Here is a 20,006-nt window from a genome sequence, read left to right on the forward strand (position 1 = left end):
ATTTGAGATATTTGTGGGACTATAGTGGCCTTAAGTTCTACCCTGCACGATAAATGATTGTTTGCAAGGTGTTGCATTGAATACTGAAGGCAAGAACATACTAGGAAAATGGTCCCACCTTTCACTGATATCCACAGCTCACTATAGAAACACCCAAGCTAGTCTTGTACTTGCCACTTTACAGATCTCTAAAGGGGACCTCGGATGCAAGCAATGGACTTTGCCTTATTTGTCCTTCCTGGTGCCCTGATAACAACATCACCACAGGCAAGACGATGAGGGGCTTTCCCTGCCTCTGCTGATGAAAATAATTGTTTTTATTGTGCGTGGTTGTTTTGGGGTAAGATACAAACTGCAAAGTAAGATCGATCAAACTCAGTCGTTTGTATCTGACCTAAGAGGCTTTCTGCAGAGTTCCATGATTTCTTGAAATCTGACTTAGGCGGGTAAGTAGACTGAAGTTAGCATCGATACCTGGTTTCTTAGGGAGACTGTAGCACTTATCACCACCATCAGATTGTCTTCTGGCTTCCTTTTGTTGGAACACTGTAAAAAGCATAGTACATAAAGTTTATTAGACAAAGGCATTTAAGAAGATAAAACACACCGTGGGAACCTCCATGAAGACCGAGTGCAATGTATCATTTTCCTTAATAACAGTATATGATTTATATTTATTTCCCAGTGTAAGGATTTCCTTTGTAACAATATCCGAACTGTATTCAATTTTGAGTGTAAGGACTATTAAATCTGTAATTTTCTCATCTGTGCAGCTTATCAGCAATTTTGGAAAGCGTTTTCTTTGGACAGAGTCTGTCAATGTTGACGTTACCAGCTTTCCTGAGCTGGTAAAACCAAGCCGATTCCTTCTTGATATCAGATAAAGACGAAAGATCCATTTTGTTCGAAGTGATATATGCTAAAACCCACGTGGTGGTTCCGCTCGCATCGGGACTACTCCTTCAGGCTCGGGGTTGATCAGCAAGCATAATTGTTTCTTCTTAAACCAAAGAGAAGCCTGTTGTGTTCCACAGATAATAAAAGAGGCACTCTATTCTTGCGTCATCTACCCTGACCTCAGACCTATGAAAGCAGCTTGCTTGAATTACTTCATTATCTGAAAAGTGCTTTGTTCTCATTTATTATTTCGCACATGAAATTCTGGGAATTAAGTCAGCATTACTCACCCTGTTTTGCAGATGAAAGGTAAAACTCAGTGTTTAATATTTATTAAGCACCCACAAAGTTCTGGATACTTTCGAGCATTTGTTAATGAAACAGGCCAGATTCCTTTACTACTCTACTTTTTGGAAAATGAGCATCCGGAGTTACATTTATTTTTTTATGGGCAGTCTGAATTATGGGGTTTGGGAACTCCAAGAGGCCTGGGAGATTTAGTCCAGCCTCATATGTTTATAGACAAGGAAGTAACCAGCTTGTAAAAGGGCTAAGTGAATTTTGAAATGATCCCAGAGTTGTTAGCAGAGAAATGATTTAGACCCTTAAGCTTTGGCCTTCAGTCTCTTGCTTCTTCCCTACTTAGTAACTGTTCCCTTTTAAAGTTTGGGGAGGAGGCTGGGAGGAGCAACAGGAGCATGGCCTCACTCTTGTTCCTGGCATCTCAGCAGGATCTTCCTATAAAATGAACGGAGGCCCTCGGGGGCAAGGAGACAGCTGCCTGGCACATGGCCGCCGTGACCTGGAGAAACAGGTCCATGATGATCAGGGAGTTCTGCCGTGGTTCTGCTCTGACTTAAACCACTCTAATATCAAGGTCATATATGGGATTAATCGAGAATACATACTTTTAACTTTTTAAAAACAAATGTCCCGAATCAAATCGACATTTATTAAACACTTAATGTCTGAGATGATGTCAAGAGAAAGATTATTCCTCCCCAGGTCCTCAGGAGACATGAATATAATGTCAAATATGAGGCATTTGAGAAAACTTATACACTCTAAAGTAACATCTCTGGTTGAAAATCGGTTTTCTTTGCACATTCTGGGTTTGTTGTGTTTTTCCTTAATAAAGTACAATGTGGGTATCTGGGATGTGAGTGTTCTTTAGAATAGTAGATTTCCCCTGGAAGTCCTATCTGCTCTTTTCTTCAGCTAGTTCTAGTTGCCATGGCATAGAGTGATGACAGGCAGCCCGTGTTTTTGCTGATACTGTTAAGATGAAATGGAGAAGTGCCTAAGACTGGAACACTGAAGTTTGGCATCACTAATGGGGAAAGCGACTTGAACTCAAAGGCGAATGCAAACAGTAATTTGTCCAATTAAACAGCGGGTTATTTAAGCGTTCATGGATTCTGCTGAGGTTTGAAGCTGCAGAGCGTTTGCAAGCAGACTTCTCCTCCCAGCTTCTTTGGTGTGAAGTTCACTTTAAATCCAATTTACCCATTTACCCTTTACCCTGGATCCTTTTTTTTTTTTTTTGAATACTTTCTGCTGGCAGCAAATGTTTGGCCCATGAGATGAAAAGTTAATGCTGACCCGCTGACCCTGACCTTCGGGTACTGTGCATTAGTGGTATTTCTCTAGAGTTGAACCAGGGTCAATCTGGAGTCAAGAGCAGGCCAACTGCTGGGATGGTTGATGTGTGAGGAGACAACAGAGCTGTGGGTGGAGGGAGGAAGTAGGTTGCAGTGCTAAGTCCCATTAATGTTTAATCTGACAGAGAGTTCCGTGCCTCACCTGCACTGCACCCATGAGCCCTTCCTTCCCCCTGAGTTTACTGATAGGTTTTACATCCTTATAGAGATTTAGACTCAGCCAATGGTCTTCTCAGTGATTTGAAGTTTAGAGGCATTTTCAAACACAACAGAGCTATGAGGAAAGACCTATTATTTGTGATCAGAAGGCTCGGACTAATAGGAAAAAGAGAAAGTTAAGTCACAGAGCAGAACGGTTCTTAGAACGGTACTGACAATGGTGACCCTATATGCTGAATTCTTGGTAAGCATCATTCCAAATGCATTTTACCCAGTCAGTGTTCAAGGAATGGACCAGTGCAACTTCTGACATGTCAATTTGAATAACCTTTACCCAGAGTAATCTTGTTTCTCTTGCTACCTATGGTTAGAATTTGAAAAGGAAAATTATGAACACAGTACATACCTTGTCCTTACCTTTAAACACAAGAAACCAATAGAGGGATAAAACCCCAACAAACAAGCTTTGGGGTTTAAAATAATCTTAAACATTACAAGTGTCCAAATGACACCCTCATTTGTGTTAAATATTGGAGAAATGGTATCTGTAAAAGTTTCCCCAGAATAGAAATGACATGGAATGGAAAAATTAGCATAGTATTAAATATTCAAAAATGTTAGGCAAAGCAGAAGTAGCAGAGGAGGAGAGAGTGAATGGAACAAGTTCACTTGCACAGTTTGTCTTTCCAGGCTGTTCTGCAGGAACACTACTCATGCCACCCTCGTTTATTGTCCCCTCAGAGCAAAAGAAGTCATGGAGAGTGCCTCTTCCCGGAAAAACAGACAAAGCACCGTCAGCATTGTTGTCTGTGTGGCAAGCTGGTAAAACTCCAGGGCATAGCAAATGTCATTCATGAGGATTCCAAATAGAAGGCACAAACCCCATAATACTCTGTGCCCATCAATGTGAGAAGTGAAAACATATATTCTATACTGTGTCCTGAGTTTGCAAGTGATGGGCTCTTAGATGGGACTTCTTTATTATTCATTAGATTGCAAACTACTAGCCCAGCACTCTACAAACAAGGTCCTGGGGTGCACAGATCTATCAGTTCCCAAACCTTCCTACACTTTGCTGTGTTCATTTAGACAGAGGTCAAGCATACTACTAGTGCCCACTGATGAGATAGGACAGAGGTGACATAGTCAGGAAGGACAAGAGTCAACACTCAGTCCTTGTAGTCTCGTTTTTCTCATCTGTCTCCCCACTATGTGCTGTATGAGAGCTAACTACCAAAGGCAGAAAGGGGAAAAAAGAAAGCGGAAGCAACAACCCTTTTCTGCAGGAGGAAAATGCTATCACCCTATAGGTGGTCCCAATGGCTCATCTGAGCTTAGGGAAGATATGTAACCCCTATAAGAAAGTACACACACACACACACACACACACACACACACACACACACACACACACACAGAGAGAGAGAGAGAAAGAGGGGGGGGAGAGAAAGTACAAACACTTTGGTAGTTTGAAACTTATTTCATCGTACTGACATTCTGACATTAGTTCCATCTCGTTATCGGGAATGTTTATCAAACACAGGTCAAGAATGCAGATATAGTCATATCTGCCATGTAATTTGAGGATCTTTTTTGCCTGGCATACAGACTTAGGCAAATGGAAACTATGCTTCGGTGTCTAGGGAATATGTGTGTCTACTCACCAGCCAGCACACATGGACATATGCACACATGCACAGTCAGTAATGATAGAACATTCTCCTTTATAGATTGGCAGTGACAGAAGAGTGGAAAGCACATAATGACTTGGAGGTAAATGACATGGAAATGAAAGGCAAGGGTGATATTCACAGATGCTTAGCTTCCTAAGGAGAAAAACATTCATTTTCTTTCCAATTCATAACAGAAATGTGGGCTTTATCAGTAAGTTACTCTGAAAATCCTCTTTCCACACAGGAAGTCTCACAATCCGTTATTTCCTCTAATTGTAAGCAACTTAGTTTAGGGGGAGGAGGGGTAGAAAGCAAACTTTTTCTTTGAATATTCAGTTTATACAAACAAGACTATATCTATTTTAGAAATGTATCCTATGTAGGAAGTGAGTACATTCTGGAAGAAGAGAGGTTGTTTTATGGGACTGGCAGCTTAAGGCCATTACAATGAGTTTGTATCAGCTAAGGCTCCATGCATCCCAGGGTAGGCAGAGCCTCCTTCAGGCGAGCAACATATAAGGAACATTTGCTCCTTACCCAGCTGGAGGTTGGCTGGAATTTGGTCATTTCTAGTCAGTTAGAAAATGTTATGAGAGAGTAAATACTAATTGAGTAATAACCAAAATCTTTTATTCTTATTTCAAAGGGAAATGACTTGAGACGTCAAGAAGCCATTGGAAGCCTTTAAAACTATTAGACTTACAAAAAAAAAAAAAAACCTATTAGGTCTTTCCCCACATTCAACATGACATATTAAGGGTAAATCGTGCAATTGAAAAAAAAAAGTGTCTGATGACACGCCCATCGTTTGCTCACGTGTGCAAATCTGTCAATTCACGCCAAAGTGAATTTGGCCTCATTTCCACTTTACAGGAGCATGGAACTGAATCCTTAAAACATGAGACCAATAAGATTCATCCTTGGATAGGTGCTCTAACAGACGGGCTGGAAAGCCCCCCTTGGTTTCATTCAGTGTCTCTGTGAGTGGGCCAGGAGACCATGGTGTTCTTCTCTGAGGACAAGGAGAACAATTCATTAAACAGCCATATTGCTTCTGTTCAATGAACAGTACATACTCAGTCATAATGATAGCTCCTTTGTGGAACCGGACCAGTTCCAGAAAGATAAAGAACTTCCCCTGGAAAGGCAGGAACCCTAACCTGACGGACTGAAGGATGACTATGTCACTCTCTTCTGACAGGACCTGTAACATGCATATGGTATGCTGAAGATAACTGGTTTGGATGACGTCACATAGGCAGACACTGGGATGCAAGGCCTTGGCTCTAGGACCTACTTTAACCAACTTGAATATATTTCTTTACTAATGGAGACAGAAGCCATTCTACTATGCCACTCTTACAATCATAGGGATTAATTTTCTTCAGGTTTTATAAGAGCCCCACCCCATTCACTGTATGTAATCAGTTCCAAGTACAAGTGAACTGTAAGTGGAAATTCTCTGAAGGCAAAGGAATCATACTTGACATTTTAGGCTCTTCTCAGCAGAGACTCCCTCAAGAAGGTCATATGCAACTTTCTTGTACTGAAAAAAATGCCAGTGATACCCCCAGAGCAACTGCAAACTGAAGGGGGAATTGTATTCTGCCCCAAGTCAGCCACATGGATGCAGCCCTATCTTTGTTCTATGAACTGTATGACAGGAGAATGAAAAATGGTTCCTTGATGGGAAAAACTCTCCCTAGTAGGAGTTTTACATTTCTGCATGATCTAGGATGGAGTTGAACTACCTGTCCATCTATGCCATACTGATTATCACTTTCTTTCCTTTATTTGCTTTAAATAAAGAATTTGGTCACTAAAAGATATAAATCTATAGAAATCTCTATATTTTTGATGCCCATAAGCACAACCTTGTCCCATATAAGAGGAAGAGTAAAGTGTAAAGAGCATGAGCTCTGAGAACAGGGAGATCATATACGAAAAAGATGCTTTTTAAAAAATGAACAATTCTTGCTGCAGTTCTTAATCTTAGGCTGTATTTCACACAATAATCTGAATCAGGAACATGTCTCCTGATTAAACAGATGGATGTGTGTTCAGTAAACAGGGAGACCACATAAGAAAAGAGTTTTTAGAGAATGAATAAATTTTTGTTGCAATTCCTAATCTTAGGGTGTGTTTCGCACAACAGTCAAAACAGGAAAATGTCTCCTGAGAAAATGGATGGACGCATGTTCAGCTTTGAATTAAGTTACATTTCTGGGGGTGGAACATGGTGAAAGGCTACAGGCAGGGCACAGCTATGCTTCCATATGAGCTCTGCAGCAGGTAGAGCTGTCTGCGGATGTCTTGGAGCTTTGTTCTGTTTTGTCTGTGCTCTGCCCTGAAAATCAGTAGTGCTGCAAACATTGGCTGTTTTGGAGCAGGAGAAATTCAAGATGCTGACATAATCTTTGTACTGTCTTCCATTCCGTCGTCACGTGGATGGAGACCCTGCCTCTTCCACCATCTGTTCGTTCATCAGCTAATATTTATCAAATTCTCTTGGTTTATGAATTCTGCATTCAACAAGGATCTCATGATGGGAAGGACTATTCAGAGGAGGCTGATCTCTTCCACTGTTAAGATTAGAGGGGGAAAATAAATATGAACGTATGAAAGTGAGGTGGAAAGAGCTCAGGGCTCACCCTTCACAGGTGTGGGGAGAAAAAATGACAGGAATGCTGCGGATGCGGCTTTCTAGTGTCATCATTTCCGCAGCACACTGAAACTCTTAGCATCAGTCCACTTATCTCTGGAATGAGGTTGGCAATGTAAACCACACAGGGCTCGCACGTGAAGTTGCCTCTATTGCTATCCTGAGTGTCATATGAAGCCCACATATCTCAGTTGGCCACAGACACTGTACTTCATTATCTAGTTTCCCTAATGTTTGATTCTACTAGAACCCAAGAAATGCATAGAACCCTTTCCCATGTTAGAATTAGTGTACCAAAGCCATTCTCTGCTCAGATCCTGAACAAAGGTATTTCTGCAATGGTTTCCTCCATCCCTCTGCCTTTTTCTTTGCTTAGTCTCCGAAATGACATACTTACATTCTTTATTCTGCTTTCTTCTTTTATTCTATACTTTACAGATTCCTCTTTGGCTATTTTACACTACAGGTACTACATCCTGCTGCCACTCTGTGTTCTGGCCAGAACCAAGGACAGAGTAAATTGATGTCCTTCTCATGAATGGATAGAATGGATGACTTTCTGGGAAATGATGGACATTTTCCTTTATAGATGCACTTGAGTGTGAGGACTAGGAAAGATGTGGAACAGTCTTCTAAGGCTGGGGGTATGGGTGTGCACATCTGTGCTTGACTTTTCACTGGGATTTACACTCAGGTCCTCATGCTTGCATCGACGTTATCTCCCCAGGCCTCATTGCTTATTCTGAATATTTTATCCAAAAGTTTAATTGACTTTTGTAGAATTAAGAACTATCAATCTGGAAAGAAACAGACCGGATAAACAGTTCTCTGCACCCAAATCCCGTGGGAGGGAGAGCTAAACCTTCAGAGAGGCAGACAAGCCTGGGAAACCAGAAGTGACTGCTCCCTGCACACACATCTCGGACGCCAGAGGAAAAAGCCAAAGACCATCTGGAACCCTGGTGCACTGAAGCTCCCGGAAGGGGCGGCACAGGTCTTCCTGGTTGCTGCCGCTGCAGAGAGCCCGTGGGGAGCACCCCACGAGCGAACCTGAGCCTCGGGACCACAGGTAAGACCAAATTTTCTGCTGCAAGAAAGCTGCCTGGTGAACTCAAGACACAGGCCCACAGGAACAGCTGAAGACCTGTAGAGAGGAAAAACTACACGCCAGAAAGCAGAACACTCTGTCCCCATAACTGACTGAAAGAGAGGAAAACAGGTCTACAGCACTCCTGTCACACAGGCTTATAGGACAGTCTAGCCACTGTCAGAAATAGCAGAACAAAGTAACACTAGAGATAATCTGATGGCGAGAGGCAAGCACAGGAACCCAAGCAACAGAAACCAAGACTACATGCCATCATCGGAGCCCAATTCTCCCACCAAAACAAACATGGAATATCCAAACACACCAGAAAAGCAAGATCTATTTTCAAAATCATATTTGATCATGATGCTGGAGGACTTCAAGAAAGACATGAACACACTTAGGGAAGCACAGGAAAACATTAATAAACAAGTAAAAGCCTACAGAGAGGAATCGCAAAAATCCCTGAAAGAATTCCAGGAAAACACAATCAAACAGTTGAAGGAATTAAAAATGGAAATAGAAGCAATCAAGAAAGAACACATGAAAACAACCCTGGATATAGAAAACCAAAAGAAGAGACAAGGAGCTGTAGATACGAGCCTCACCAACAGAATTCAAGAGATGGAAGAGAGAATCTCAGGAGCAGAAGATTCCATAGAAATCATTGACTCAACTGTCAAAGATAATGTAAAGCGGAAAAAGCTACTGGTCCAAAACATACAGGAAATCCAAGACTCAATGAGAAGATCAAACCTAAGGATAATAGGTATAGAAGAGAGTGAAGACTCCCAGCTCAAAGGACCAGTAAATATCTTCAACAAAATCATAGAAGAAAACTTCCCTAACCTAAAAAAAGAGATACCCATAGACATACAAGAAGCCTACAGAACTCCAAATAGATTGGACCAGAAAAGAAACACCTCCCGTCACATAATTGTCAAAACACCAAACGCACAAAATAAAGAAAGAATATTAAAAGCAGTAAGGGAAAAAGGTCAAGTAACATATAAGGGAGACCTATCAGAATCACACCAGACTTCTCGCCAGAAAGTATGAAGGCCAGAAGATCCTGGACTGATGTCATACAGACCCTAAGAGAACACAAATGCCAGCCCAGGTTACTGTATCCAGCAAAACTCTCAATTAACATTGATGGAGAAACCAAGATATTCCATAACAAAACCAAATTTACACAATATCTTTCTACAAATCCAGCACTACAAAGGATAATAAATGGTAAAGCCCAACATAAGGAGGCAAGCTATACCCTAGAAGAAGCAAGAAACTAATCGTCTTGGCAACAAAACAAAGAGAATGAAAGCACACAAACATAACCTCACATCCAAATATGAATATAAAGGGAAGCAATAATCACTATTCCTTAATATCTCTCAATATCAATGGCCTCAACTCCCCAATAAAAAGACATAGATTAACAAACTGGATACGCAATGAGGACCCTGCATTCTGCTGCCTACAGGAAACACACCTCAGAGACAAAGACAGACACTACCTCAGAGTGAAAGGCTGGAAAACAACTTTCCAAGCAAATGGTCAGAAGAAGCAAGCTGGAGTAGCCATTCTAATATCAAATAAAATCAATTTCCAACTAAAAGTCATCAAAAAAGATAAGGAAGGACACTTCATATTCATCAAAGGAAAAATCCACCAAGATGAACTCTCAATCCTAAATATCTATGCCCCAAATACAAGGGCACCTACATACGTAAAAGAAACCTTACTAAAGCTCAAAACACACATTGCACCTCACACAATAGTAGTGGGAGATTTCAACACCCCACTCTCATCAATGGACAGATCATGGAAACAGAAATTAAACAGTGATGTCGACAGACTAAGAGAAGTCATGAGCCAAATGGACTTAACGGATATTTATAGAACATTCTATCCTAAAGCAAAAGGATATACCTTCTTCTCAGCTCCTCATGGTACTTTCTCCAAAATTGACCATATAATTGGTCAAAAAACGGGCCTCAACAGGTACAGAAAGATAGAGATAATCCCATGCATGCTATCGGACCACCACGGCCTAAAACTGGTCTTCAATAACAATAAGGGAAGAATGCCCACATATACGTGGAAATTGAACAATGCTCTACTCAATGATAACCTGGTCAAGGAAGAAATAAAGAAAGAAATTAAAAACTTTGTAGAATTTAATGAAAATGAAGATACAACATACCCAAACTTATGGGACACAATGAAAGCTGTGCTAAGAGGAAAACTCATAGCGCTGAGTGCCTGCAGAAAGAAACAGGAAAGAGCATATGTCAGCAGCTTGACAGCACACCTAAAAGCTCTAGAACAAAAAGAAGCAAATACACCCAGGAGGAGTAGAAGGCAGGAAATAATCAAACTCAGAGCTGAAATCAACCAAGTAGAAACAAAAAGGACCATAGAAAGAATCAACAGAACCAAAAGTTGGTTCTTTGAGAAAATCAACAAGATAGATAAACCCTTAGCCAGACTAACGAGAGGACACAGAGAGTGCGTCCAAATTAACAAAATTAGAAATGAAAAGGGAGACATAACTACAGATTCAGAGGAAATTCAAAAAATCATCAGATCTTACTATAAAAACCTATATTCAACAAAATTTGAAAATCTTCAGGAAATGGACAATTTCCTAGACAGATACCAGGTATCGAAGTTAAATCAGGAACAGATAAACCAGTTAAACAACCCCATAACTCCTAAGGAAATAGAAGCAGTCATTAAAGGTCTTCCAACCAAAAAGAGCCCAGGTCCAGACGGGTTTAGTGCAGAATTCTATCAAACCTTCATAGAAGACCTCATACCAATATTATCCAAACTATTCCACAAAATTGAAACAGATGGAGCACTACCGAATTCCTTCTACGAAGCCACAATTACTCTTATACCTAAACCACACAAAGACACAACAAAGAAAGAGAACTTCAGACCAATTTCCCTTATGAATATCGACGCAAAAATACTCAATAAAATTCTGGCAAACCGAATTCAAGAGCACATCAAAACAATCATCCACCATGATCAAGTAGGCTTCATCCCAGGCATGCAGGGATGGTTTAATATACGGAAAACCATCAACGTGATCCATCATATAAACAAACTGAAAGAACAAAACCACATGATCATTTCATTAGATGCTGAGAAAGCATTTGACAAAATTCAACACCCCTTCATGATAAAAGTCCTGGAAAGAATAGGAATTCAAGGCCCATACCTAAACATAGTAAAAGCCATATACAGCAAACGAGTTGCTAACATTAAACTAAATGGAGAGAAACTCGAAGCAATCCCACTAAAATCAGGGACTAGACAAGGCTGCCCACTCTCTCCCTACTTATTCAATATAGTTCTTGAAGTTCTAGCCAGAGCAATCAGACAACAAAAGGAGATCAAGGGGATACAGATCGGAAAAGAAGAAGTCAAAATATCACTATTTGCAGATGACATGATAGTATATTTAAGTGATCCCAAAAGTTCCACCAGAGAACTACTAAAGCTGATAAACAACTTCAGCAAAGTGGCTGGGTATAAAATTAACTCAAATAAATCAGTTGCCTTCCTCTACACAAAAGAGAAACAAGCCGAGAAAGAAATTAGGGAAACGACACCCTTCATAATAGACCCAAATAATATAAAGTACCTCGGTGTGACTTTAACCAAGCAAGTAAAAGATCTGTACAATAAGAACTTCAAGACACTGAGGAAAGAAATTGAAGAAGACCTCAGAAGATGGAAAGATCTCCCATGCTCATGGATTGGCAGGATTAATATAGTAAAAATGGCCATTTTACCAAAAGCAATCTACAGATTCAATGCAATCCCCATCAAAATACCAATCCAATTCTTCAAAGAGTTAGACAGAAAAATTTGCAAATTCATCTGGAATAACAAAAAACCCAGGATAGCTAAAGCTATCCTCAACAATAAAAGGACTTCAGGGGGAATCACTATCCCTGAACTCAAGCAGTATTACAGAGCAATAGTGATAAAAACTGCATGGTATTGGTACAGAGACAGACAGATAGACCAATGGAATAGAATTGAAGACCCAGAAATGAACCCACACACCTATGGTCACTTGATTTTTGACAAAGGAGCCAAAACCATCCAATGGAAAAAAGATAGCATTTTCAGCAAATGGTGCTGGTTCAACTGGAGGGCAACATGTAGAAGAATGCAGATCGATCCATGCTTATCACCCTGTACAAAGCTTAAGTCCAAGTGGATCAAGGACCTCCACATCAAACCAGACACACTCAAACTAATAGAAGAAAAACTAGGGAAGCATCTGGAACACATGGGCACTGGAAAAAATTTCCTGAACAAAACACCAATGGCTTATGCTCTAAGATCAAGAATCGACAAATGGGATCTCATAAAACTGCAAAGCTTCTGTAAGGCAAAGGACACGGTGGTTAGGACAAAACGGCAACCAACAGATTGGGAAAAGATCTTTACCAATCCTACAACAGATAGAGGCCTTATATCCAAAATATACAAAGAACTCAAGAAGTTAGACCGCAGGGAAACAAATAACCCTATTAAAAATGGGGTTCAGAGCTAAACAAAGAATTCACAGCTGAGGAATGCCGAATGGCTGAGAAACACCTAAAGAAATGTTCAACATCTTTAGTCATAAGGGAAATGCAAATCAAAACAACCCTGAGATTTCACCTCACACCAGTGAGAATGGCTAAGATCAAAAACTCAGGTGACAGCAGATGCTGGAGAGGATGTGGAGAAAGAGGAACACTCCTCCATTGTTGGTGGGATTGCAGACTGGTAAAACCGTTCTGGAAATCAGTCTGGAGGTTCCTCAGAAAATTGGACATTGAACTGCCTGAGGATCCAGCTATACCTCTCTTGGGCATATACCCAAAAGATGCCTCAACATATAAAAGAGACACGTGCTCCACTATGTTCATCGCAGCCTTATTTATAATAGCCAGAAAATGGAAAGAACCGAGATGCCCTTCAACAGAGGAATGGATACAGAATATGTGGTACATCTACACAATGGAATATTACTCAGCTATCAAAAACAACGAGTCTATGAAATTCGTAGGCAAATGGTTGGAACTGGAAAATATCATCCTGAGTGAGCTAACCCAATCACAGAAAGACATACATGGTATGCACTCATTGATAAGTGGCTATTAGCCCAAATGCTTGAATTACCCTAGATCCCTAGAACAAACGAAACTCAAGACGGATGATCAAAATGTGAATGCTTCACTCCTTCTTTAAATGAGGAAAAAGAATACCCTTGGCTGGGAAGGGAGAGGCAAAGATTAAAACAGAGACTGAAGGAACACCCATTCAGAGCCTGCCCCACAGGTGGCCCATACATATACAGCCACCCAATTAGACAAGATGGATGAAGCAAAGAAGTGCAGACCGACAGGAGCCGGATGTAGATCGCTCCTGAGAGACACAGCCAGAATACAGCAAATACAGAGGCGAATGCCAGCAGCAAACCACTGAGCTGAGAATAGGTCCCCCGTTGAAGGAATCAGAGAAAGAACTGGAAGAGCTTGAAGGGGCTCGAGACCCCAAAAGTACAACAATGTCAAGCAACCAGAGCTTCCAGGGACTAAGCCACTACCTAAAGACTATATATGGACTGACCCTGGACTCTGACCCCATAGGTAGCAATGAATATCCTAGTAAGAGCACCAGTGGAAGGGGAAGCCCTGGGTCCTGCTAAGACTGAACCCCCAGTGAACTAGTCTATGGGGGGAGGGCGGCAATGGGGGGAGGGTTGGGAGGGGAACACCCATAAGGAAGGGGAGGGGGGAGGGGGATTTTGCCCGGAAACCGGGAAAGGGAATAACACTTGAAATGTATATAAGAAATACTCAAGTTAATAAAAAAAAAAAAAAAAAGAACTATCAATCTAAATCCAACCTTGTTAATGAAGACTTAGAAAGCATGATCACAATTAAAATTTTTCTCTACTCATTCTCTTTTACTTTACATTTTCATTTCTTTTGAGAGCTTAATATATGAGTAATTCATTTATACAGTCACCACCACTCCTTTATTCATTAATTTCCAAAATTTAAAAAGAAATGGTAGGAATAATGGAGAGGGAATTTAAGTGGGGAGAAGAATGGAAGGGTAGGTTATAGGGGGGATAACTGATACAAAGAATACTTGCAAAAGCCATATGGAAACATACATAATAGAAAACTTTAGCTGCTGTTACCCTAAATAGAGTATTATCTTCTCCCAAGAATCATAGTTTATAAATAAAAAGCCCATTGACAGATTATGAGATATTACTATGAGTTATTAGCTAGGAATATGCCAGAGACACTCCATGTTATTGCTAAATGCTCATAGTTGCACAGTATAAGAGCTGAGGACCTGTTATTGCTGAAGACAGCTCACTCTTGGGGCATAGAACACAGAGAAATCCAACTTGCACTAAGACGCTAACTATCTGCTTTCTAATTTCATAGTAGAGGAAGGTAGTGAATTTCACCCAGCTATGCGACCTTTCAACTACAATAATGATGGTCATCTCAAGCTATAGTCTTGGGTACCATAATGGTATACATGTTATAGAGGTAACCAACTGCTTGTATTTAAGGTTCACTTCCCAAGAGTAAATCTGACCAAGAACATATGGCTAGAGAGATTACAGGTCCCAGGAATGAACATACTACTATTTTGCTAAATGGGTACAATATCAAACTACCATGTGGGTTCTTATTTCTCTACTCAGATTAGTATAGATCTGAGACTTCATCAGAGAGGTTTATTGGTACAGAGGATAGTATAGTTAACATAGAAACTCACAACTGGACAAAATGCAGAGACTAAGTCGCTGTGGAGTGCTGACCCACAAATGGGATATTTACATCACCTTCATATCTCCAAGGCCCAGATACCATGGTGGAGAAGGAACAGGAAGATAATAGGAGCAGCAAGAAAACTGGAGTAAAAAAGTATTTTCTGGACAGAACAAGACTGAGGTATTCATGATCTCACAGCAGCCTGGGCTGCCTGTGTAAGACCTGAAAAACAGCACATCTTTCCAGCATGGACAGAGGAAGGACTCTGATGACCGCACACCTCAAGAAGGAGCCATTGACAGTGGCCTCTGGGAGTGAGTCAGTTTTGTTCAAGGTTATAGGCTCCTTGTTAGTAAACATTGTTCTAGTTTGTACACATGAGTATGTAGGCAGCATAAAATTGGACAAGGTAGATTATTAAAAATAAAAAAGACAGAAAGTTGTGAGGCAGAGGTGGATCTGAAGGAGCAGGGTGATTATGATATTGTATGCATGCATGAAACCCATAAAGAATTAACAAAATATTAAAAATTACCTCAAAGTAGCTTCTTTGTGACTTGAAAATAGGCTCACAGCCTTTATAATTTTAAATCTCTAATTGCCTCACTTTCTACCCTACCCTCTATCCCCAAGTCTTTCATAAACCAAGGGACAAAAGCATCGACAAGCAGGGGCTCTTGACATGGCTCAGTGGTTGAACTTACTGGCAGCTCTTTCAAAAGATCCAGGTTCAATCCCTAACACCCTCATAGTAGCTTACAATGCTCTGCAATCCTAGCTTCAGAATATCTGATGCCCTCTCCTGGCCTCCATGGGTACCAGTATACATGTATTACAAAGACATACATACAGAGGCAAAGTATCAATGTACATACAATTTAAACATTGAGAAAAAATCCATAAACAACAAAACATTACCTTGAGCTATGTAAGGTGTTGTTTCTTCTTTGAGAGGGATGTGAGTAGGCCGGGGCGTGGGGGCAGGTGGTCTGTTTACAATGAAAGACCAATTTCCACTTCTTTTCTTTATACTCTTACTGGCCAGAATCTGGTCATACTCATTGTCTTCGGTCTCTGCAAACGTGTATGGGTTTTCCTCCTCCTCCTCCTCCTCCTCCTTCTGTACTTCTTCCTTCTTTTCTTCTCTGCTGGGTTCCTCTCTTGTCTCTTGTCTTGCACCGAGATCATTCCAGTTTTGACTTTTTTCCATTTGGTCTTCCAACACTTTCCCTGCTTAGGAAACATTTAGTTTGGCTTTACGCTTATATTTTATGCAATATTCTTGCTGTCTTTAATTTCCTATATCATCTCAAGTAAGTTCACTCAAGTGTCATTGAAAACAATGTGAAAAAAAGCCCTGTCTCTAGTAAAATGTTTTTATACTATGACAAAAAGGAATGCTAACTGTGTGAGAAAATACTTTAGTATGTGTTTCAAAATATTATTCCTCAAACATGATTTTAGGTATGTATTTATTATCTGAAAACTGAGACATAAATTTTTGTATCAACTCCAAATGCTTTGAAAGGGGGTGTTTTAAAGCATACAATGTATAGACATTTCTTTTTTTTTTCCTTTTTTTTTGGAGCTGGGGACCAAACCCAGGGCCTTGTGCTTGCTAGGCAAGTGCTCTACCACTGAGCTAAATCCCCAACCCCTAGACATTTCTTTAGTTAGTAAGTCATCCTCCCTTTCTACTGCTTGTACTGAATATTTCACCTAAAATCTAACTTCCCTGAAAGTGATTTGAGGGAACAGCCAGACATACTGCCACTGTCTGTCCTAACGAGTGTTTCCCTGCTATGATGATGGACTCTTGGTTTTCACGGGTGAACATGAACCTTATCCAGAAACATGGCACCAAAGTGGAAGTCTGGACATACCAGGGAGTGTGGGCAGTCACTGGCTTAAGGCTTGGTTGTATGGTTAGAAGGCAGTCACATATTTGGAGCCTTTAGGGGTCCATATTCAGTAAAACATTTACCTACTTTGTAAGAACATGCTCTGATAATTGAGTAGCAGTTGTGAAACAGACGAGCATTTGAAGCATTCTGTGGTTAGTAAGTTAAAGAAGAACCTGTAGCTCTCTACTAGGCCAACAAGAAGGTCTTTCACTATGAATATCACTGTTTACTCTTTTCTCTTTGCCTTTGTTTGGATTACATGAGTCTGATAATAATTATTATCATTGGGATTTTAAGTGGAAAATCTTAGATGCTCAGAGAAAGCACAACTAATAGAACCACACAAAAGGGTATTTTTTTTTTACAAGAATATTCAGGAATTGCTTTTGGTAGTTCTGGGAAAGGCCACTATGACAGCTTTCCAAAGCATCTTAAACTTTATTCTTCTGGATAGTTTCACCCAAGAAGTGTTAAATACCTCTGTGCCTGGCACCAGCTTTAAAATCACTGTACCTTGCTTCTTTCTGCATGAATAATACGGCTTTGGGATTTTGACTCCATGACTTCTGTTTCCTTGACAGCCTCTGGGTGAAACCTGATTAAGTGTGTGGGAAAGACTTTTACAGCACTTCATTTTTAGCAAAATGTGTCAACTGTCTCATTTTTATGAACCCATTTCCTGAGCTGTTAACTCCCTTTGTTCTCCACCCACCGCTCTTTCCAACTCGTTCTAAAGTTGGACTCATACTAGGAATCTTACATTTTACTTCTTGTCTTCCAAAGTGTCAGATTATACTTTTTGTTAGGAGTTGGGCCCAATTTCTTTATTCCATGTTGTATACTCATAAATAATAAGTGAATCTCTATCATGAACAAATCACTTCAATTGGAAAAATAATAGGGCACAAGTATATGGAAAAGATAAGAACCTTGAAAATAAGCATTTAACATTTCTAGTTGTAGGCTCTCTGTGGCAGATGAGTTATATTGATAGTCCAGTTTCTTGATTGTTATGAAGGTAAAAAGAACTACTATTCTATAGTAGTATGTTTTAGTAGTTTATCAAAAATATGTCTGCAAAACTCACGCATGGAATTTGATGCCTGTTGTCTATAATTTAAGGACAAATGAACTCAGTGGTCAAGAGCTCTTATTGCTCTTGTAGGGGACCTGACTTTAATTACCAGCAGCCATGTAGTGGCTAACACATTTGTAATTCCAGCCCCATGGGATCCAACAGGCACACACATTAATAGTACACATGCATATGTTCAGGCCAACCAACATTCATACACATAAAGTAAAAGGGAATAAATCTAAAAAGAGAATGTATAAAAATATGCTGATGAATAGTGCCATTTTTCTTTTCTGCTCACTTTTCAGGGCTGTGGTGAAAAGATGAATTGATGAGAAAAGATATAAAAGTAGAAAAGGGATCAATTGGCGAGAGGAAGGCAACCAGTGAGGAGACAAGGAGGTAGGGGATAATGAATATGATAAAAATATATTATATATAATGTCTATTATAATAAAACCCATTTGCAAATGTTATAGGCAAAATTAAAAATATTAGCAAGTGAATGCAACAATATGAGTTTTTAAATAAAAAACTATTTTGGGGGGCATATGCCTCTTATGTGTGTTAGTTTTTAGGAGATATATTGGTCATAATTATAATTTTGACCATAGATATCTGGTTGAACTTATGAAAGAATGATATTAGGTTTCTTAATCTACATATTGCATATGAAGACTTACAATACAAAGATATGATATAATATCTCATAGATATTTAATCTGAAACAAGATAATAGTATAATTTTTAATCTTCATTATTTAAAAATTTCAAATATAAAAAATACAGTATAATTTTGTGACTAGTCTATTGCTAACCTGTTGCCTTCTTCTACTGCCTTCTTCTACAGAGTTTTATGTACCGATTGCACTGTTATCTCTCAAGAGTATTCAGAAGCTTGGCACATAGTAGGTGATCAATTAATACAGGTTGAATGGTCAAAAAGCTGTCTCCCAGGTTTGGTTTTCTGACACAGTGTGGCATCATAGTGCACCTTATATTACCAAACAGGAGGAGCCTTTCCAGAGATAGTACCTTACAGGTTGTAATGCTCAATTTTATGTTTTCAAACATTCACTTGAACAGTTTTATTTCATGTATATAAGTATTTGCTTGCATGCATGCATACTAAGTGTATGCAGGACCCAAGGAAGCTAGAAGAGTAGACAGATCTCTTGCAATAAACAATCAAAGCCATTGCGAGCCACCATATAGGTTCTGGGAAAAGAACCCAGGTCCTCTGCAAGAGCAGCAAGTGCTCTTAACGGCTGAGCCATCTCTCCAGTCCCTTCAAATTTCACCTTTTAGGGACACATTCATACATTTGATAGTCTTCTGGGATCTGATGACTAAAATATATTATTTATGACATAGATGAATAAAGAGTGCCATTTTAGTCTTTGTTATGAAATTTTTGTGGTGAGAACAGTTTATAACTTGAGAGGTTAAACACAAAATAGGTGAATAAAGTGGGGGATGGTGATGAAAGACCCTGGAGCTGGGAGTGTTCAAAGTTATGGAAAATTCCAAGCAGTTGAGCCCTAAAGGAAGGAAAGTCATCGCCCAGTCTTCTCTGACAGCCTTCCTTCTGGCCAGAGAATTGAACTTTCCCACACAATGCACCATGCTCAATTTATGTACATCACTACGGAGTCCTTCCAAATTAGATGATGATGATGATGATGATGATGATGATGATGATGATGATGATGATGATGATTAATTATACTTACTTTCCTAAGCACTTTGTTTGGGGAGGGAGGGTGGCAGAGAAAGAAGGTAGATAACTCATATCTTGTTTTCTTCCCTTAACTTCAGGAGTTAAAACCATCCAGTGGAAAAATTAATCCATTCTTATCCCCTTGTACAAAGCTCAAGTCCAAGTGGACCAAGGGCTTCCATATAAAACCAGATACACTCCAACTAGTAGAAGAAAAAGGGGGAAGAGCCTCAAACACATGGGCACAGGAGCAAATTTCCTGAACATAACACCAATGGCTTATGCTCTAAGATCAAGAATCAATAAATGGGGCCTCATAAAATTGCAAAGCTTCTGTAAGGCAAAGTCTT

General features: G+C 39.9%; 1 protein-coding gene across 15 annotated transcripts in view; it reads right to left on the reverse strand.

Moving 5' to 3' along the window:
• Positions 1-20,006, reverse strand: part of Bank1 (B-cell scaffold protein with ankyrin repeats 1) — a 290,528-nt gene that overhangs the window by 34,272 nt on the left and 236,250 nt on the right. For 4 of the 15 annotated variants that reach the window (XM_087629369.1, XM_087629385.1, XM_087629378.1 and 1 more), the window contains 2 exon segments: positions 15,876-16,187; positions 475-546 (listed from right to left, as the gene is read on the reverse strand). In XM_087629369.1, the coding sequence (XP_087485495.1) occupies positions 475-546; positions 15,876-16,187 (384 nt within the window). 15 annotated transcript variants of the gene reach the window in all.

This window comes from Rattus norvegicus, chromosome 2, assembly GCF_021556685.1.
Source record: "Rattus norvegicus strain SHRSP/BbbUtx chromosome 2, alternate assembly SHRSP_T2T, whole genome shotgun sequence".
Lineage (NCBI taxonomy): Eukaryota > Metazoa > Chordata > Mammalia > Rodentia > Muridae > Rattus > Rattus norvegicus.